This window comes from Xiphias gladius, chromosome 6, assembly GCF_016859285.1.
Source record: "Xiphias gladius isolate SHS-SW01 ecotype Sanya breed wild chromosome 6, ASM1685928v1, whole genome shotgun sequence".
Classification (NCBI taxonomy): domain Eukaryota; kingdom Metazoa; phylum Chordata; class Actinopteri; order Istiophoriformes; family Xiphiidae; genus Xiphias; species Xiphias gladius.
In genome coordinates, this window is record NC_053405.1 from 8615989 (window position 1) to 8639358 (window position 23370).

At 40.2% G+C, this 23370-nt stretch overlaps 1 protein-coding gene across 1 annotated transcript; it reads right to left on the minus strand.

Moving 5' to 3' along the window:
* Window positions 1-214: 214 nt before the first annotated feature.
* Window positions 215-16754, minus strand: lurap1 (leucine rich adaptor protein 1). Its single transcript, XM_040127992.1, has 2 exons — window positions 16114-16754; window positions 215-2899 (listed from the first exon to the last, which is right to left on the minus strand). Exons 1-2 carry the CDS (start codon window positions 16324-16326, stop codon window positions 2057-2059), a joined length of 1056 nt encoding a protein of 351 aa, XP_039983926.1. The 5' UTR covers window positions 16327-16754; the 3' UTR covers window positions 215-2056.
* Between the last annotated feature and the right edge of the window lie 6616 nt (window positions 16755-23370).

Genomic DNA, 23370 nt, shown 5'->3' on the forward strand with positions numbered 1-23370 from the left:
ACGCTTGAAGACCTTTGGGACTCGTCTATTCTTATCCGAACCTTGACGGGCCAGCTGTGCTCAGGCATACAGTTGACATCTGTCTCTCTCAACACAAACACACACACACACACACACACACACACACACACACACACACACACACACACACACACACACACACACACACACACACACACACACACACACACACACACACACCCTCTCCCTGTTAGTATACTTTCAAACTCCTGAAGAAAATATTCGTTTTCACTTGCTGAGAAGAGGCTGCTTATGTAAGCCAGTAGAAAAGCTTCAAGAGATATTGCTTTTCTTCTCTGATTGTGTTGGGTCTTCCACACATTTCTCACAATTCAACCAATAAAGCTCGCTACACAGGGCATGCAATATCCACCCAGGCAATGTAACACATTTACCGCTCAAACACTCAAGAGCATACAGACTGTTGGTCTAGCGATTTGTACATGCAAGCAGCAGCCAGGACGAGGCAAATATAATAATAATAAAAAAAGAATCAGTTAGAAAACTCAGATCATCATAACAACATTGCAGTGATCTTAGGAGGGAAAGTACAGGCATACAGTATGTAGTAAAGGTTTACATCAATCAGGCACAACATCTGCTTTTAAAACCTAGCACAGATTACTGTAACTGTTGAAAAAACCAAACAAAAATATCCAGCCATATTCAGGATTAGCCTACAACCAGTCACGACCACTACCTGATGCATAGAGTGGCTGTAATTCGGTGAATATACAGTGCAGCAGGTTGCAGATGGTTAGGCAATCACTGAAGATATTGGCTCCACAAATACACAAATGCTAGTAGTGGGTATATTATTTCTCTGTGAGGGAAACGTTTAGTAACCTCAGTGCTCTGTCGTCTACGTCATTCATGTCATCTACCGTTGTTCAGGGAAGTGTTTGGGGAGAAACACACTCACAGATTTTATCATAATACTTATATTGTTAATACTTTAACAAGTTATACTGTCTATAACAACTGGTAGTGTTCAGTTACAATGTCCAAAAGTAAGGGCCTATACAATACAATTTATTTGGGACTTTAATGAGAGGTTGATACGGGGAAACTTTGGTTTTATACTATTACTACTACCTTAAATTCAGTACAGCAGGCTCTCTCATTGCTATTGATTGTGGAGTGAAAGTAGTGATGATTGTAGAGTAGTGGTTCCCAACCGAGGGATCAGGACTTACCAAAGGGTCCCAAGAAAAATGAAGAAATATGAAAGAAAGAAGCATTTTAGCCTTTTTTTCTCGTGAAATATTCTCCCGTCTTCTTTTAAATGCCTTCAAATAAAAAATCCAGGACAGAAAATAAGGCCATAACCTGAAATGAGAGGCCACATTTGTTTCATTTTAAGGGGTCACAAAAAAAATGGCTGGGAACCACTGTTGTAGAGGATCCACAAAACGTTTAATAGGATGTAAAGTATAAATTAATTGGAGAGCAATCTTTCTTTTACGGGTTTTGAAGAAGTATATAGCATTGTACTCATTGGGAATATTTTTCTGACTGAATAGGAGAAAGTCAAATTATATTTTAAACCTTCAAATATTTATTGGTTGATACTGTATACCACACGTCAATCTGAAATCATGTTTCAGCTCTCCGGTAGATCATTTCACTGTTCTTTATTTCTAGGAGAAATAAAATAAAATAAAATAAAATAAAATAAAATCAGGGAATGCCAAGAAAGACCCTGAGAAAAACAATGACACAGGATTTTAAAATTTTCCCAAGTTTGTGTGAAGCAGCCAAAGTTTGGCTCACTATGGTCAAAATCCTGTAATGTGCATCCATCTTAATACTGACATCAATGTTTTATAGAAAGTTAGTGCAGTCACAGGAGGGAAAGACAGAACAAGAAAGTTATTCTTTGTCTTTCAAACCCAGTGTCTTTCAACAAAGAAAGCCTCACTATGTGCATCTACCAACGAAAGTTCACTCTTCTTCTAACCTTCAGTGATCTGGTCTTTGATGTTACAGAGGGAGTGATCAATAGCGGATTTTGTCCCCTCTGTCATTATCCTTCTCACAAAAATGTAACATCCTCTTGCGACTGCACCCACCGCCAGTGCGCGTCGTACTCCAGATGCATTTTGCTGTTCATTTTGCAAGTATCCAACTCAATCTTTCCGTTTTTGTAAGGTTTGAGTTTGGGGCTCTGGCTGGTTCCCAGTTTCTCAGTGAGGCTGGGGCGGGTTTGGCTGCCTGTTTGTGTGGTTGGTTTCTCCAGGACACCGTTAACCTTAGTGGATTGTACCTGGATATTGTCCTTAGAGACAGGGCTTCCCTTGCCCATCTCTGCAGCCTTGGTCCACATGGGGAAATCTTGCTTGGGGCCCTCAGACTTGGTTTGGGGAGAGTTGGCTGGAACAGCTAGTTTCCCAGTTGCAGTCCCAGCAATCCCAGTCCCAGTGACAGCACTGGTAGTCACAGTATCCCGAATCCCACTCCCAGCCCCAGGACCAGACCTTACCCCTACCCCAGCTCCTGTCCCAGCAGCTGTGAGGGTGGCCCCGGGGCCTCCCCCTGTCCGGCCCCCAGCAACAGCCTCTGAAACCAGCGGTGTGGTGGAGCAGATGACCGACTCTGAGGTGGAGGGGCAGTACTCATCCATGTCATCTGCCAGGGTGTCCAGATAACTACCGATGGAGATGTTGTCCAGCTTGTCATTAGGGTCCTGCAGGCTGCTCCAGGAGCCTCTCCAGGAGGCGTCGGGGCCCTCTCCCAGGCTGTACTGGCTGCTAGTGAGGCTGCTGCAACGGCTGGTCAGTGTGCTGCGCTCTTCCAGCAGCCATTTCACTGCCTCAATACCTTCATGGACCGCCAGCAACTGCTGCAAGATCTTCACATCCACTGAGCGCAAGTGGGCCTGAGGAGAAATAAAAAAGGAGATATGGATGAAATTACACGGAGACAAGTAAGAGTAACAAGGAGTGAAGTTGAATTATGAGTTTTAATGTTTTATTGCACTCATGTTTGGATATTTTGCAGTTTGCAGTGGGGAAGAAGAAGTTATATATGAGAACCAGACACACTGAACCGCAGAACCACTAGGACTTTTACTTTAACCAGTCAGCTTTGGCTACGGAGACAAGTGCAAACACCATTATAAAGCTATTAAACCTTTGCAGATTACCATAATTGGAAGTAACATATAACAGAAGCTGGCAGGTCGAGTATACAGTAAGCTGCAACTAATGTGGAAACAAATAATTTAAAGGTAGTGGAAAAGCCCTTAGAGATGGAAATAAAAGAAAACAGAGAAACAAACTGATCACAGAAGGAAAAGAAGGTTTAGAGTAGTATACTGTAGTGGATTAAGCAGTTTAAAAGTGTTTAAAAAGAAATATGACCAATAGAAACACTGAAGGAGAGGCTGTTGAAAGATAGAAATTTGATACAGTGGAAAGTATGTCACATTTGAAAGGAAAATCAAGAAAAGAAAGAAAACACATTCTTTGAATACGACTTTGAAACGATGTTTAAATGCCCTGTAAATGAGGCAAACCACTCAAATGTTTATTTATTCATGCTGTCATCTGATACAGATAAATAAAGTTACGATTAATCAGAAATATAACAGCCACTGCTGTCTTCTAATGTGATATGTGTGTGGGGGAGGTTAGAAGAGCTAAATGGTGAATAAGAAGAAAGAGATGGCTGCAGTCATGGAAAATTCCTCCCGAGAATACATTAGTAAGGTCTGCGGTGAAGTGCATATGGCACCAACATTCGAAGCTCGGCCTGATGATCTCCACCTCTCTCTGCAGATAACCAGCCTCTGTCAAAGCACAAGCCTTTAGCCTCTCATTATTTCCCAGTTTCCTTCAAATAACACTTTTTCCTTGTTACTTTTTGTGTCTATCTCTCACTGTGTCCTCAAGGTCACTGTAGCTCTGGTTTCTGGGATCATATTGTAAAATGTGCAGTTTATAGTGTATATAAACATACCAAATTTGTATTTTGCCTCACATACTGTAATTATGGCTACTTTCAGACAGGTTTCATTGTGGTTTAGTCCTACTGATGATTATAACATACATTTAAACATATAAATATGTTTTACCAATGATGGAGGAAGTTTCTTTATTGAAATAAAAGTAATAACACCCGAACTTTAAAATACTCTATTATGAGTTCTGCATTCAAAATGTTACCTTAGTAAAAGTCATGTGAAAAATGTACTTAAAATATAAAAAGTAAAAGAGCTAAATGCAGAAAAGTGCCCATAGTGAGGGTTATACTATTATACATATAATCAGATTTCAGTGCTGATGTAATAACATGTAAGTAGTTTTTACTGTTGTAGTGTAGTTGGTCAAAGTGGGAGGTATTTTTAACTGTTTTATAAACTGTCGGGTCAGTTTTATCTAAGAAAATGCACCATACTTTATGAGCTCATTGTATATTTTCTATGTAAAATCTTAATTTACAAAGTAATTCCGAGTACATTAAATTTGTACTTATGTACAGTAGTTGAGCAAATGTACTTACATTCCTCCACTGTGTTTTACTAAACTGTCTTATACAAAGCCCATAATACCCGTTATAATGGTAATATATTTGACAGGGGCCATATTCATAGGAATCCCGGCCAGACAAAATACACGCCCATTGCATGTCCGTATACAAGCCATAAATGGTTAGTTAACAGCATACCTGTATATGGTTCTTATAGATTGTGTAAGGGGTAATTTTACAGCAAAACATATTTAAACATTAGCATTTTTACTAATGTTAGGTACAAGCGCAAGGACCTTAAGCTACTTAGACCTTTGCTGACCTTTCAGAGTCCTTGTGTAGTCCTTGTCCTCTCTTATTTCCTATATAGGGTCCTTATGACATTTCAGGTCATGTCAATAAAACAGTGGAGATAAACATATTCGTTGTTCAGACCTGTCAAGCTACTTATCTCTTGGTCCTGCATAATTTTAGCATCAGTAGTTATACATCCAGTGGAGCGATGCATCATTGTAGATTTAGTGCGTATGGTTTTTCTGTCATGATCGAGCTGTATTGCCCAAAACAAGAAAGTATGTTCAAGAGCCTGAGATTCTTCCATTTACAAGGACAACAGTTTGTATGAACTGAAATGAGAAGCCCTCATACGGCATCTCTGCGTGTAGGTGGTGGTAGACCTTTTTTTGAACCTGTCACCAGTCAGGACAGTACACGCCACAGGCTGCAGGATAAAACCGTTTAAGCGCATTTAGTCCTCTCGAATTCAGTGGCTTCCCTTCATCTCTCTCAGTGTCAAGGCCCACCGCGGTTAAACAAACCACACTGTAGGAAACAGATTTAGATCAGTGGTTAAAATCCCTAAAGATAAATCTGAGAAGTCACAAGATGATAAATGTGAGAACAAAGAAAAAAGTCTGTTATGCAAAATTATTTTTTTTCTGACTTTTGTCAATATTTTGCTTTTACATGTAGAATAGAGGGTACTTTCACCACTTCAGAGCATTATTTTAATTTTAACCAAAAACCCAGTGTTGATCCAAAATACAGAGATACTTAAGCTTGTTGGGACCAACTTTCTGTCCACAGAGAGGAGATGAGTCACCGAAATTTCGCTAAGATGTTTTTCCCCACATTGAATAATACTAATATACACCCAGAGAGACAACAGACATCGGTTGAGAAGAAAAGACACCTGGGATATGAGATGAGGTAGAAAATTGGAGCTTTTACAGAGGAGCTTATTTGCCGGAAAGCAAATGCCCGAGCTGTGTGGTCGGAGAGGTGCTGATGCCAAAGTCACACTGTATGCCAACTTACACTTGCAGACACAGCTCTAACAACATGCGATGAAGGGCAAAGAAATGAAGACAGTGAGGTAAAAGGGAGACATAAAAGAGAATTGAAATATATAGATATATCTCTTATGCTTATCCACCCCGTTCATCCACCTCTACTGTACATGAAACACAACAGAGAAGCTGGGAGGAGTACCAGATGACCAAGAACAGAAGATCAACAAAAACCACAGCTTTGTGTGTGTGTGTGTGTGTGTGTGTGTGTGTGTGTGTGTGTGACTGTAGACCCGCTGGCGTCCTGGCACTCAGACATTTGGGGTGGGGTTCAGGTTTGAGGTTTGAGGGTTTTCGGCTGGCAGAGACTGAGAACCTAATAAGGGTGTCAGAAAAGTAGCTCCATGCCTGTCAGTGCTGAGGTGGCACAGTGCTAACGAAGCTGAGCGCTCCAACAGTCTGTGGTCACTCTGCTGCTGAGCTGGGCCTGTCTGAGAGTATAGATCCTGTAGGTTCATTGCTGCTTTCACAACTCAATGTTATACTAGTTATTCTTTAGCGGGAAGGCTGCATTTTACTTTGTAAAATACACGCAAGCAGCGAGTATTTGGATTACGCTGTATGCTGTCTACCAATAAACATGTACCTGAAAAGGAGTTGTATATGGGTAGAGTTGAAACACTAAGTTTCAAGGTAATCGACAGAACATGAATCAGCAACTTGATAAGCGATTGATCAATCAAGCTATTTTTCGAGTAAAAATTCGAAACATCCCCTGCTTCCAGCGTCTCAACTGAGAGGATTTGATTCCTTTTTCAAAACCTTATTTGATATTAAACTGAAAATCTTTGGGTTTCAGAGCATTGGTCATACAAAATAAGCCCCTGTGTAATCGAAAAAGTAACTGGCAGATTAATCGTTACATGCAGCCCTAAATATGTATCTGTTTTCCCTCAGAAATATGTCCTAGTTCAAGCAAGTGCTCAGAATTAATCCAAAATACAGTTTGGGGCGGCTGTGGCTCAGGTGGTGGAGCGGGTCGTCCACTGACCTGCTGGTTCAATCCCCCGACTGCTCCAGTCCACATGTTGAAGATACTGAACCCCAAAATCCCCTGATTGCTGTGCCATCAGTATGTGTGAGCGTGTGTGAATGCAATGTATGAACATGTATGTGAATGGGTGAATGCTCCATGTATTGTAAAGCGCTTTGAGTGGTTGATAATACTAGAAAAGCGCTATTTATGTTAGTCTAGTCCATTTAAAACTGTAGATATTTCCTTGTGTTACTAATTAAGAATATGCAAATATGTCCTTTATGCAAATTAGATTTACCTTTTTTTTGTGCCAAGAATTAAAAACACCTACATGCATCTACAGTTTGCATTCATGCCAACTGTGTCTTGTATTGTGCTGGAGGTTTTTCTTTCATCCCCAATATTCTCATTATTTCCATACTGATTACAGCCTTTAATTATGACATAAGGTCAAACAGCCTCATTATAGAGAGGACCCTGTCAAATGAAAAAGGTCAAATTGGGACCAAAAGGTTTTTGTGTGACAGCAGTCAGGATGAGAGTTTTGGATGGAGGTCCAGGACTATGCAGCTTTGAGGACTGAAACCCCATTAATCATCTTTTCTCATTTTTTTGGCCATCGGTACACGGCCAAACAGATTTCACTTTTCCTGCTCAGGCGCGAGGCCAGGCACCTCTTGGCTGACCCACAGGATTCTGGAAAGCTCATTTTCCTGCCTTTTATATCTGGTACATAATAGCATATGTGTGTGCACTGCGAACAATATTCATCTAAGCACTCATTTACAATTTCAAATAAATCCAGTAACTGAGTAAGATTCCACTTGGCTCATGATCTTTCTTAAAACAAACTGGTAACACTTTATTTTTACAGGTCTGTATATTCCAGTTTATTTTCAAATAATCTCCTAATAAGTTTCATGGAAAGAAACACAGGCATTTGGTAATAAGTATGGGTAAAATAGAGAGTGATCAGTTGTTACACTTCCAGTTATTTCTAAATGCTACGATAGCACAACCTTGGGACTTTTATACAGAGGATGGCAGGTGAACTACACCAGCAAAATGTGAAATGTGTCTACAAACAAAAAAACAATTCAGCATAAATGAATAATAAGGTTTCCAATAGAAAGGAGAAATAAATAAACAAATAAACCACTGGAGTTTAAAAGGAACAGTTTCTTTCATGGAAATTATTCTGGAAGTCAACAGTAAACTAAATACAACGGACTTACTAGAATAACAGTCTTGAAACTTTGTCTGTGCCTTTCCTGTAATAAGAAACAAACTACACGGTCCTTCCAGATAGTGGTCAAGAAATTATTAGGGAACAACAGACTTGAAAAAATAAAGCGTTAACAAAATTTTCGTAATTATCTACCTTGTGAAATGTTTTTCATGACATCCACTTCTAAAAACTGTATAAAGCAATCCAAATAATAATATTACCTTTTCAACAATCTGAGGAAAAATGATTACAAGAACTACATGTCTTATAAATTTAGTCAAACAGTAATCATGTAATTGGATAGGTCATTAGGCAGTTAATTAAAAAAAGAAATATGCTGCTACAAATGTGAGGCTTTGTTTGCGTCCCTAACTTTTGCATCACACAAAAATGAATATCTTTACTTTTTTTTTTTAACCACTGAACAGTCAAAATAAGCAACGTTTTTAGCGCATCCGCCATTTTTAAGTATATCATTGACTAAACAATCAGTCGATTAACTGAAAAATTGGTGGTGGTGCCTCAGTTGAGCATAGCTGAGCTTCAGCACTGAATACTAACACCAACAGGAGAAGCTGAATTCAACTGAAGGTGTGTTCAAATCCCTGACTTTGACAGATCTATTTCTATGTCTCTTAAAGTAGAAGGAACTCGCAGAGACCAAGACGGTGCCAGGACCCTCAAACTGCCCCGAAGTACCTTCGGCTACTTCACACCCTACAGTTAGAGCATTTTCTGATTCTTGGAAAGTTTAACTGGTGGAAATTTTGTTGGACGCAGGTTTTTCTGTCAGATTTTTCTTGGACATCCGTTCTGTCATGTGTGGTGCAGTGTTTTGGATCACGTCTGAGATGGTGTTTACATGGTTACACCAAACATACAAAAAACTGGGGCAACAGCTGCTGCAAAATTCTGACACATTTTTGATAAGTGGTTGTTATTTTAAAACATCAACATATCGTTTTCTCTGCATACCAACAACAACAAGAAGAAACACAATCGCAAGAATGACTCCAGATGCTCTGTCATCTTTGCTGATTTGCTGTTTAAATATGTAGGGTGGTATGAAATGCAGCTTTGGTTCCCAGATATTTCTTTGTCAGCAGTCTTTTTTTCAAATAACAAATGGCCCAATAAAGTCCATATCTTAAAGGATTAGTTGCTAAAACGAGTGCCTTATTTTTGTAATTTTGGCCATTATTCTAATCTGTAATAATGATATTGTTGGCTTGTTTGCAACCAGTCTTCGGCCGACGGCTCATGTTTCTTCATCTTCATCTACCGTCCTGTAACAATGAACTCAATTATTATAGTCAATGTTATCTTAACCATAAATTACTATGAACATAAAACACAAGTTGTAAAAAAGCAGAATTATCCTTTAAGCTTTATCTTTGACGTCAGACCAGTTTTCCCTCAGTAATGTGCTAAACTGCATCAAGCCGCTCCAGATTGGGGGAATGATGAATACAGTTTCAATCATGCACTGACAAACTGAGAGTCCAAACACAGACATTCAAGACCTTCATGATACAGCACGCTGTGATGATGAGTGCACAGCTGAAGCCTGAGCCGTGACGCAGGCTGTCCCATGTGGCAAAACAGCTTCCCAGTGTCACACAGCCACCTAACAGACTGCTGAATCACTGGCAGCAGGGACAGCACAAACACACGCTCGGTCTCCCAAACACCAGCAATATAAACAGTCTCGCTCTCTCCGTCATGTCCCCTGGTGTCACCGTCTGTCGTTTCACCTTCGCAAGCTATCTCAGGCACTCTGCAGACCTAACGGTGTCCTTGCAGACTCCCTCCGGTCTCTTTTAGACAGCAAGAGGTGGCCCCTGTACCTCTATTAGGCCCTAGCAGATCCACCTTACTGTGTTCACCTCTGTATTCTGCCGAAAATATCTTCTCATCATTGCTGTACTCCAATTCTGTCACGTTACGTGTTTTCTTTCTTTTGTATTTGTTTGAAAAAAAACATTGTCCTACTTGTTTTTTCTTCTGTAACATCTCTATCCCTCTCTTTTATTCCGTTTCTCCTTTTTTAGACTATCCAGCAGACATGTTTTTGGTGGAAACACGCAGGGTTTTATCGTAAAGTCCAAGTCAGACCAAATAAAGATAAAATGTCTCAGGAAATTACATCATAGACGGGAAAAAAATTCTTCTACATTCAGTCCTGATTTGACCAAAAAATTGCAACTGACTTCTTTAAATTTGCCACTAGTTTTTTCACCTCACTTATTCAGTGTTGGTGGTTTCAAAAGCTATTCAAAATCATTTCTGTATAGTAGCTGTAAGAGGAAAAAAACCCAATCTCATCAGCTGAAACTGCCCTTTTCTCTCCCTCCGTTCGTCTATTTTCACGAAAAACTTACTGCCAAAACATAGGTGACAACACCACGTAATGTAAGAAGACATGGGAACACCGAAGTGTTACTGTCAGAAACCTGATTGTGGTTTTCCTCGTATGCATTTGATAAATCCTAATGCTCCAGCTGCGGTGGAATCTGATTCAAGTTCATTGGTAGGTTATATGCCTCAAAACGAGACAGAGAGGAAATTAAACACAGTAAACAAATTGTGACAGAGGAATAGATTATTTAGCTATGATTTAATTAGACAATCTTGCACTGACACTATCCGTGAGGAGACAGCCAGTAGCCGGACCGAGAAAGAAGATTTAACAGATAAGATTTTGATTCCCTACAGCCCAGCTCTGCATTCAAAGCTGACTTTGCGCTGACATTCATCTGCCCAGAGATGGAAGACAGAGATAGATAGTGAGAAAAAAGCTACAGAGAAAGACGGGGAGACATGGACAAAAAAAAAAAAAGGAGAATGACATACCCTGGGCAATAACACATTTTCCCTTTGATAGCTTAAAATACAGCTGCTGATCATGAATAAAAATGTACAAAGCAGCTAGTATTCCAAGGACCTGTGTGTGTGTGTGTGTGTGTGTGTGTGTGTGTGTGTGTGTGTGTGTGTGTGTGTGTGTGTGTGTGTGTGTGCGTGTGTGTGTGTGTGTGTGTGTGTGCGCTTGTGGCAGACTGCCAGTCTTCTGTGGTTTTAGGGGAGTGTCTCTGTATCCAGTAAATCTTTTTAGATCAGTGGAGAGTGTGTCTTCCATCAGACAGCTGTGCACAGGACAGAAGAAAACTGTTCCCACATAGTTGAATAAGCCACTCTTAAAATGACTAATAACTACATTTACCTGCTTCCAGCTCACAGTGCTGTAAAATGCTCTCTACCATACCGAGCCACAAGCACTGAGAAAGCACAGCTATAGGATCACATCTTAACAAAACACACTTTTTTTACACGTGTCATCTTTTCACGTCTTTCTTTCCTTGCACACATTATGGCAAGAATGATGATAGAATTATGTATGTTACAAATAGTCGACTTTCAGAAAATATTTGATAACAATTTCGATAATTTATTTATTGTTTGAAGTCGTTTTTCAAGTAACATTGTCACATATTCACTGGTTCCACCTTCTCAAATGTGAGGATTTCAAACTTTGTTCTGTGTTATCATTGTATACATTTAAAATCTGTAGGTCTGGGACTGTTGAAGACATCCCCCTGAGCGCCGGGAAACAAAAAGGTTTTGGTCTATTTTCTGAAATTCTATATGGTGAATGATTAATAAGTCAAATAAAAAAAATATAGTACTAATCAAAATAATAATTTGTTGCTGCCTCAGTTCAAAGAGAGAAAAAGTTTTTTACGCTGTGCCATTAGGTTAAACAGAAATGTTTCCTTCGTTAGTTACGTTTCCTTTAGAAACATTAAGCAAAGGGTTAAAATATTTTGAAAATTTGAAACGTGCGTTTTGTCTGACTCCCACGTTGTAATTCAAGCTGGCACATCAGTGTGTTTTACATAAAGTTTTGTAGTGTGGCGTTTACATAAGAGGTAAAGGCAGCTTGTTTGTTCCAGTCTAACATACACTGTGAGGAGTGGTGGAAATACAGCATAACATCTAGTTGTTCCTGAAAGTTAACAAGAAGCAGAGCAACATTTCATTTGTGGTGGTGACACAGTGACGATATGGCCCATACACACACACACCCACCCTTTATCTTATAGTAAACAACCCTCACCATGCTCTGTGGTTTCAGATACACTAGATTAACAGATGCATGAGGAACAGAACTGCAAACACAACTCGCAGACACCCTCACACAAATGCAAATACGCAAGCAAAGTGGGGAAAATGAGAAGATATTAGCCTACTCCTAAACATCTTGTTTGTGTGTGGATGTGAATGTGGGTCTCATGAGGTTATCAGCATGACAGAAAGTGCTCAGAATCAGAAAAAAAGTGAGAAAAAACACACATCCAGAGACTCTGCCAGAGTATGTATGCCTGAGTGTGTGTACATGTCAGCCTTTCCATTTAGTATTACTCTGCAGACACTCTGTACATGTGTTACTGCACATCTTACGAAGCAGGCTTCTGATGAAAGTGCAACGCTCAGAACTCTTCCCTTGCACTCCCAATAGACCACACCACTCAGATAGATAAATAGAACAACCACAAACACACACACACACAGGCACAGCCTGGCTCTGTGCTGGAAGTTTCACTTTCCAGTTTCCAGTTAGGAAGTAGCCCTTTATCACTATCACTTCTCTCTCGATCCTCCCTCCTTAGCAGCAGAACTGATTAATGGCTAAAATTGTTAACAAATCAGTCTGGTCCTGTCTTCTCGACAGATTTATAGAAACTCTCTGGATGCTTTGTGTATCCAAACTGGGCACTTTGGTCAAATATTTACTTGGGAACTGGCTGACATCAGTGTCTCGAGGTTACAACAGTTAGTTTCTCTGTAAGTCCCATTTGACAACCTAATAATTTTATCGTTCCCTATGAAATGAATGGGCTGACAAGAAGGCTGGAGACCAAATATCAGCCTGTGTCTGGTCTGATCCGATGAAACTGGGAGAGGTCATGTCATTGAATGAGTCCTAACCCACACAACCACTACTGAGTTGAGATTTATTTCTTCTTCCACCCTGGTGTTTCAAAGATCTAGCCATTATTTACACATTTTGAGTTCTCAAATGGACAAGCTTGCCATCAGAGCGCCAAATGTGGTTGATAGGAGATTTTTTTTAACGTGATTGTAAAGGCTCTTTCTCCATGTCTACCAGCGTGGATATTGGATGAAGGAGGACTAAAGGGACATGCTTGAAGTATGGATAAATTTCAGCCTTAGAATTTGGTGGAAAGATAATGGGAGTAAATCCCTTCAAAATAATCTATAACTTTCACCACATCATGTTGTTTCATAAATAAGGTTTCAATATGCTGACTATGGCATTTTCCTTATATATTATCGATTAATCTGTCAGGATCTGTCCATTAATTCCTCATTATATATATAGCATGCCGGACAATGGTCCAAAGATTTGTCTATCCTAGTTTTGCAGAGTCAAAAGTTGACATCCTCAAATGTCTTATTTTGTCTGACCAACAGCTCCAAACCCAAAGCTAAGTAAAAATGTATTTAGTCCTTAATTGATTATCAAAAGTGCAGCCGATTCATTTTCTGTAAATTGACCAATTGATAAATCAACTAATCGATACACAATCGTCCCCCCAGGAAGTCGTATTGATGTGACATACCGTATGTATGCTTAAACTGCCCGCACTGGTCTGCCTTGTACCAAACACCACAAACGAAGATTTCAACGTCAAGTACAAATGAAACCAAATTAAAATACACACATTTGCACGATCTAGATGCAAGATGTAAAGTAAGTGTTAATAGGGCCAAATAGTGTTTATAGGCTCACATTCTTAAAACTACTGCTGATAATGTTATCACAGTAAGTGTTCAGTTACAGTGGGGGAGCATCGTTTCCTCTTTAAGACTTACAGACTCCTGCTTCAAAAGTACATTTTGATTGCCAGCAACCGAGAAGCCTGGAGTGAACTAAGTTTCTATTTCTAACACGTGACCAAGCTGATAATGTGTTTTGGACGTTTGGATGTAACCGATGTGTTTTGGAGCAACTGTCTCAGAAGACAGCCTGCTTTGTTTGGGGGATGGTTTGTGGCAATTCACGTGCTCTGTGTCACAACCACAGACTGGAAGCACGCCTGCATCTACCACAGAAATGTATGACATTCACGATCGTCGCAGGGAAAAAAACAGCTGTGGAGTGGCGCATTATTACTGCTACAGTCCGCCATGTTTGGAGGAGGTGGGGTCCAAGGGAAACAAGAAGATATTTGTTTGATAGTTCAAAAGGGAAATGATCTTATTTCAAAACACAGAACAAGAAAAAAAAATTATATAATATATTTCAAATATATCACACCAAAATCAAGGCCCGGTATGTATAGAAATGAAGTTGTGCTGTAGATGATAAAAACTACAGACTTATATAACTGTTGTGATTAGAGTGATAACCACCTGACAATAGAAAGAGAGGGAATAAACCACAGGACCGAAGGCCTTCACGTTTTATCACTCAAGACGATTCAAGTTACAGATATCACTGATGCATTTTGTACAGTAACATCTATTTAGATACAACTGAAAACGCTCTCGATATCATCATAATTCTCTGTGATGTATCTAACTCTTATAGATACCTTAATCTATTTAGACTGAGCCATACTGAGAGTTTCTTTTAAAGCCAAATCAATAAATCAGCAGGCCAATATTTTTGGCCAATAGCTTATCACAGATATATATCAATATTGGCATATATTTTGGGTGAGAGCTGACAGGAAATTGTGGTAAAGAAATGACCAGGACAGATCCGAAGTTATTTAAAGACGGTGCCGCCGTTACATAGTTTGTCCATGTTTATATTTCAACTGCAAATATTACAACTCTGTAAAAAGCAAATTCAAGGGATCCCTGTCAAGAATGATTAGTTGTGTTATGTATTAATGCAGAACGATTACTATTTTCCCTACATCATTATCAGATTTCTCTGAGTCTAAAATATCAATATCGTTATTAGGCTCAACAATCTAACATTGGTCAGGCTCTTTTCAGTGTTTGAATAATGGTAGCAAATGCATTAACTCATGAGTGAATATAGAATTAAGTAATGTACTGTACCATAGTCCTGATAAACTGTTATGCTAACATATCAGTATTTGAGTGCATATTAATAATATACTAACAGCAGTAATAAATAACCTGGACCTGAGTCGTGCGTTAAATTCAAGTTGTTCATTAGCTCTAAAGCACCTACAGGTAAGTATTGCTGTAATGTACAAACACAAACCCATTTAATAAGAAATAACTAAAAAGCTGAGCACTGGCTGATGAGATTTGTTGGCGGCAAGAACATCTTTGAACTAGGTGGTCCTACGGTGACATGCGACGGCGCTGGTAAGAGGAAGCAAAGCCATAGGAAAGATTTAAAATTCTTGGCATTTTTGTATGACCACCCTTTGAAATAATGCTTTTCTGGACTTTTTAACGAGAATATTGTGACATTTTGTGGAGAGTCCGGTGTAAGCTCTGACTGCAAAGTGGGCACCTAAACAGGAGAAAGGGCTTGAGGATGTCCCTCTGGAGGTCAGAACATAACCATTCATTCTCCAGCGTCAGCAGATTATCACCGATGCTTTGTGGTTTTGCACATTAACTGAGCATTGAATGCTGAGATCTTTAATAACAATTTGGGAGTCATAGGTTGACAAGAAATGGCTTGCAGTCATATGATATCGAAAAAAAACATACTCTGGACATGTAATCTGTAACCTTACTTATGGAAAACCTGAATGCTCACTTTTGCAACTGACTGTGTTGTATCTATGCATAGTTGAAGCGTGCCTTGGCCACGTTAAACGGATCTGCTGCTAAATGTTTCAGTGGTAGCAACAACAGTGTCCAGTGGAGCAGAGCGCTGGCTCAAATTCGCAACCTTGGTTCAGCATCAGTGCGATACTGAGGTGACTTCAGTGAATGCCACATCCTGAAAAAAACAGGAGCCTGTCACACGTCCAACAAGCAGTGCCACCACACACACACACACACACACACACACTCACACACACTCACGCACGCTACTCCAGCACTCTTACCATCTCCATCTTCAGTTTCTTGATCTTTTCATCCAAACTCTTCTTCCCCGTCCCCTTACTGGTGTCGTGCGCGGTGGCGAGCTTGGCGTCTCCGCGGAGAGAGGACGCCTCTTCCCGCATCCACCTGAGCAAACCCTCGGGGGTCTTCCGACCGATTTTCACCTCTACGTCTTTCAGATCCGGGATGGCCTCGCTGGCTGCGCCTTCGTCCATCGCGTCCGCGTGTTCAAAACCGGAGAGATCCGCAGGACACGGATTGCGTCCTTTTCGTTTCTTGGAAATTGTTGCCTGCCAAGCTACGAGAGTCACTTCCTATAGGATCGTATGGCATCCTATGCGACTCCAGCTGAGTTGGACTGCGCCAGGGGAGAAAAAACAGTCTGACAGCATCGACACAACGTGCGGTTATTCCAGCAGATAAAATGCCAGTGCCCTTTTATTTTAGCTGTATCATCATCTGGTGTAAAAAAAATAAAAAAATAAAAAAAATAAAAAAAGATTTCAGCTGCTATATCTAAACAAACTGGTGTCCATCAAGTGAAAGCAGAAGCAAAACCTTCTAGTTTGCTGATTATTCGCCGTGGCTTCCTCAACACGCTCTGATCGCCAGAGTCCAGCCTCCCGTGCGTGACCGCTGGGTGTTGGTGAGGCTGGCGCGTCCTGTCGGAGATCCCTACACTGAGCTACACTGCGCAGATTCCACCTGCATGATGACAGCGACCGGCAACCGCAGAGTGGCCGAGCGGAGACCCCAGACGGTCAAGTCAGCCAGAGCGACATCGATCGGCGTCCGGTTAGGACCTCCAAAGTAAAATAGGCGTACAGGAACACGTTGGCTCGGAGTCGTAAACTACCAAAATAAACATAACAGCGACGTTTTCTATCTGAAACTGAAGTATTTTCTGTCCCGGGGACGTTTAATGAAGAAGTCAGCGGTATGCGAGCCCATGCCAACCCATAAAAACACATGACGGATAAGACAGAGGATAAATACCAAGATTATCATGAGTATCTCAGTACTCACAATCAGTCACAGGTCACCTCACATTCATGAGACACTATCATGGCCAAATTGACTTGTCATAGGGGGTCCTAAGCAAGGCTGGATTACCCATTAGGCAAAATGGGCAACTGCACAGGGGCCCCAGACCCTCAGGGCCCCCGAAAGCCCCAGGTTTACTGTACTATATTTCTGGCTACATAATTCGGTAAGTTGAAAATATATTAGAAATTTTCACCAGTGGAACAGCATAACAACTATGACAGGTCCTCTATCCTCCATCTTGTGGCGTGGGTCTCGAAGAGGGACCCCTTCTCAAAATCTAGTTAAAGACTTTAAATGTTTTAGTTTTATTGTGCTCATTTGTTGTAATGTTTTATCAAATTTTTAAAATTTTTCTGTGTCAAGTAACTCACATACAGAAAACCTTGGGCAAGGTAGTATCATTCCATCAAAGGGCCAAGGCTGTAACCAACTATTATTTTCATTATCAATCGATTGACTGCTCAGTGTATTAAATGTCAGAAAAGTGCAATGTTATCCACTGAAGCCTCATATTCAAGTTGTTTCGTGTTGTCAGACCTACAGTCAAAAAAACCCAAATTTCAAGTTTACTATCATAGAAAAACGGGAAACTAGGAAATATTCACATTTGGGAAGCTGGTACCAGTGAATTTTTTTTACATTTTTTCTTAAAAATGACTTCAATGATTAATCAATTATCTAATTATTCGCATGTCATCTTTTAATCAGTGGTTGGTTTCTGGTTGCCTGAGGAACTAATGAAACTGCCATGTATACTGGGGGTCAATGGGGGCCCAAGAATGAATTTTTGCCCCAGGAATAAATTAATCCTGCCATGATCCTGGATCAAATATGTGTTGTTTGACTCCTGTTGACCCCCCCAACCCCCATTTGGAGAAGCACCCTCAGTGCATTGTGTTTGTAACCTGTCACATTCAATTTCCCATTAAGTACAGTATAGGTTTTTTTAAAGGTCCAAAATACCGGACCCAGTCTAAAATGGGCCTGTGAAAAACACACCCAAACCTAAAAGAGAGAGACCCAATCCACCTGAGGAAAGTCAGACAAGATTGAAATGGGACCAAGGATAATATAACCCAACCCCAAATGTGGTCAACCCCAGTAGGACCTATTAGAGTGATAACAGCAACACTGGCAGCAACAGGTTGTCCCACCAGTTAACCAGCCTCGGTGGTCGAGAAAAAAAGCAATACATGTCATTTTCCCTTGAAATTCCCAGTCCACACTCTCTGTCTCGCCTCAGAGAATACCTTTTATTCCTGTGGTGATGATGACGCACCACATGATCTGATATCAGGTCTGCACTGGTCCATTTGGGTATTAGATATAATGGTACATAGACCAAATAGATCCACAGCAGTTACAGCGGGACCCTCCCCTACCCCATCAGACGGAATATAATTTGAATCCAGCCTGACTTTAGCACAACTTAACTTTGGAATATGCACGATGTCCGCACAATAGAAACTACAATAATAAAGGTCAAACCAACAATATGTACCTGTCAAACCAATAAAGCACCAATTCCTGCAGCATGAGATGAACCAAAGGGCATGAAAATTTTTCAGCCTCAGTTTTGTGGTCAGACAGTCTAAAAAAATGACCATGAACATACAGTATATGCAGTCTTCTAAGAAAAAGCTATGTCAAAAATGTGTGGCATGTGACCAAAAGTAGCACACATGTAATCCCTTTGCATTCTGTCTTCATGAAGGTCAGTGTTACACACCAAAGCACGTTCTGTGGCAGATCAAAAAAACCAACCCTGCTTGTTTCTATATTAATCAATTACGCCTTGGCATCTAATCCTAAAGCTTCAAAATACATATTTCCATTCGATAAAAAGCAAAGCAAGGCCACATCCAGGCACCAATAAAATCTTTTACCATCACTCAGGTTCAGCTATTTTCAATTTCCAAGACTTTTGTTGCATCTTATTAAACTTAAAAATAAATAAATAAATAAATAAAAATGTAATTATTTTTAAAAGCCTCAGCCTGAGTAACTCAAATTACAGTTGCAGATCATTTCACTGAGAAGCTGTTTTTGGTGTGGCAGAGCCCCTCTGGGTGGGATGGCTGAAGAGTCTAGTCAGTGTAATGAAGCACGACAGTTGTCTGTGTTACTTAATACTATCACATTACTCTTAATACACTTACACACACTCACACCCTGAAGCTCTACATGACAAACTTCTCCCAGCCTACTGAGATTCAGTCCAGGCAGTTTTTTTTTCCTCAACAGGCATGGACCTCCACATGGGGAACTACAGGCACTGTAGCTGCCATAATACATCAGGTTAAAGTTTGCGGTTACTAGACTGGTGTGTTGACGTATCGTGTTGCCAATGTTTTGGAGTGGAGATTAAATTCAGTAAGGTGCATGGTGGGTACATTTCTTCCTCTGACATTTTCCCTATGGCTTAGGGAGTAAAGCATTTTTCAATTATGTTAACAAATCTATCTGGAGATTGTTTCATTCACAAGCGCTAATTAACAATGACACATGGCTAACAAGGTTTTTAAACAGCCGTATTTTTTATGATGGGAAAATACAGTAGCTGTAATTTTTGGTAAATTTCCTCTGCCACAATTTCCAGAAAATGTTGCATCCCTTTTGTACACGCAGAGACACAACAAAGAGACATTCAGTGGTGTAATTTGCAGTCAGAGGATGCCCCCAGAGAGATGAAGAGATGCTTTTCACTGTGAATGCTCACTCAGGGGTGCTGGAGAGAAGCTGGCTAAGAAAGGAAATACAGTCGTAGTCAGCAGTGATGAAGTGGCTTAGAAAGACAGAGGAGTGTTCAGCTATAAGCAGTAATTGAAGGTACAAGTGCGTCTCAGGGGAATAGAAGGCACAAGGAGGGAGTCTGCACTAAAAAGGGGGATGGACATCTGTATAAAATAACAATAGCATCAAAGCAGGGTCAGGATCTGAAGTGGATTAAGGCTGTCTCAGTCTTTCTGATATGACATGAAGCCTGGATACCAGAGTGAGGCTACTTTTCTTCTGTTTGGGGTTGGAGAATATATATATACTGAACTGTTAAATCCATCCATTCTTACTAATGCAGTTGGGCAATATTACACACAAATAGTAAAGGTGAAACAAAGGTGTTAATGGCTGGGGAGAGTTTAGAGTAAGGGGGCAGGATGGTATAAAGACTGGTATTAATGAGGCTTTCCTGTGATCCTATGATCCTTTGTTTTCAGTGTCACATCTCGTGAGGGGCCCCAAATTTCACAGCTATGCTCCTGTCAATGTAAATGTATTGTCTCTGCAGAGATGGAATTTAGAGAACTTTGATGCATGGTCTCCGCTCTCCTTATTAACATGCATTCAAGTTCTACATAGGGAGGACAGAAAAATAATCAGACACAAACACACTGTCCCCAAATTAGCATAGATAACTTTCCTTTGTCACCAATGATTATCTGTATATATTGTATATGTCTAGCTGGTATGATATTGTAACCATGAACCCAAATTAATCAAATAATAATGGTTTGTATATAAACCCTATTTTAAAAAAAGGAAATCCATTATAAACCAAGTATAAATAAAAGCTGTGTAACCGTTTATTGTTTGGGTGGAAATGAGTAGTTGAAATAGAACAGGAGGTTTTAACTGGGGAAAATAAAGTCAGAATTGCATTGGGCCATATTTCATGACTTTCATTTAAAGCCTGGAAGTTGCATGAATGTTAGGTTGGTTTGACGTGTCTAGGATAAAAAATGAGAAAGCTGTTGCCATAGAAAAAGGCCATAATATATGATATTTTTATTATTTTATCTAAGAAAGGAGGTTGTGCATTAAGTGGAAGTATTGGTTTGAAGTGTTTATGAAAAGTACAGAGAAAGCTATATACAGACCAAAATCTGAAAAGCCATCTTGGCCATTTTGCATGCACTTTTAAGACGGCCCCTAACCGCCAACCTGCGGAGGGTGCAGGCTTCAATATCAATATCATGACATTATCAAATATAACTGTAAAAATCTGAATGCTGTTTATATCTGTTCAGAGTATATTTTCTGTTCATATATCATGTATGTGTTCATATCCCTGATGTATATTGTTCTTTATCTATAATATACTTTGTGCCAGAAATTAAGACAGACACCAAAACAATTAAGTAGGTTAACAAGGGGTTAGTTTGAAAGCAAAAGACACATATCCTAATCCCACTTTACAGGGGAGTAGCCTGCTGCAAAGGCTAGAGGGATTATTAGGGGTCAACATCTCCCCCATAATACCTTTGTTTGGCTGCTGGAATGTAAAGTCTATCATCTGAGTTTGAGCTTTTATGAGCAAAATGCGTTGAAATTCTGTCTTTGGCTTGGTGGGTGCAGAGCCACACAAACAAGCATCTCTAATCATTATGTTACCATGCAATCAGCCTGGTATCCATGATGACCACCATGGCAACGGTTGTCGAGAGAACATTTTCAGATTTCTGCACACCCACATGGTACAAATGGAAAAAGGCTGCCCACTCGGAGGCAGCTCTACTGTACCAAATACGCATTATGCAACACATTCTGATGGGAATTCTATCCAGGTGCTTCAGGGGCAGCATAGTGGGTTCAGCACTGGTTCAAACCTGACTGAGGCATTTGTGTGTGGGTTTGCATGCTCTCTCCATACTTGCATAGTTTCTACCCACATCAAAAACATGCGTGTTTAGTATTAGGAAGACTACTCTCTTTGACCTGTGTGTCCTGTGGACTGATGGTCCAATGCTGCCAGCTGTGTCCCTGCTGGCTCCCTCCTTTTCAGATTGTTTTGGTCTTCTTTGCTCCCAGGATCTTGCATTGCCAATATGAACACACTGCATACTCAAAACCTGCTTAGAACTAATATACTCTTGGCAGTTCCGAAAATACGGGCCTCCTCCACATTTCAGTAATCTAGCCATCATCCTACCACCTATCCTACTGCCCACTTACCAGGACTTGGAGATATTTACTATTGGACTCTAGAGTTCCTCTTTGGCAACAAGTAAACAACAACCTAAACGACCAAATGGGTCATTCATCCCTACCCTTGTATATGACTCATGGGAGGAACCAGCAGCAGGCGTCTTAAAGTTAACGGACCTTCGTCATCATGATTACAATAATAAACGGGTTTCACATGGGAAACAAACAAAGTACAGTGTGAAAGTCCTGTGTTTTGTCGACCCCTCCGTCCACCCCAACCTCTTCCTAATGCAAACTTGGTTGCTCTTTATACTACATCACCCGACGTCCTCCTTTGCTCCTGTCATAATTACTACAGCCACTAGAACTCACCTGACAACAAAACATAACTATGTCTGCTTGTTCAGATAGGGGATGGTTTTTACAGAAAGACAATCTCCTCTTGTGGCTTATCTCTTTGAACTTATTATATTGGTCTTGCTATATCTAACTATATCTAGCTCTTTCTATAAGCCTACTGTTGGACTCTACAGTATATTTCTATAATTATCCGTAGATTTTTTTTATTTCTTTGTCACCACCTATGGCTAGTATTGGACCCAAGCTGTCAGAGGAGGGCTGATCTCTCTTTGAACGGCCGCTCCCGAGTTCCGTTATGTGCTGAGGCTTTATTAGTTTTGCCTAGTCTTCTTGGGGCCCCATACTTTGGGAGACACTTTGGCCCATTAAGCCCACTGAAGACACAATTTGATATTGGGCTTACAACACTCAAGTGTTTTGGTTTGTATGCAAGAACATTCATAAACAAAAATGTGCTTGTCATGTGGTTATCAACTGTTCTAAGACAGTAATGTGATTTTCCAGATAACGAGGATTCACATTCAGTGTTTCCTTTCGTTGAACTCTTGAAATGCAGAGTATCTTCATATCTCCTCTAGGCGTTTACTCCTAGCTATTCTGTCAACAGCTCATCATACTTCTGCATGTTTTTCTTCTCATAATTAACCTTTTTTTTTTGTTATATCTAAATTATATTGTGTTTTTGTTGAAATGAAAGGCCACTTAAAGTAGTAACATTAAGCAAAAAGAACATCTGATTTAGTTTCCCTTGTCACACTGAGCCTGATGGTTCACATTCTTGGGTTGGCTACAGCTGACACAGGCAGGGAGAGAGGGGCCAAAAACAGCTGAAACATTATCCAGAACAAGGCTTTAAAACAATTTTTACAAAATCCAAGACATAAATAAATAAATAATATCATCTTGTCAGAATGGATTTGAAGGAATGT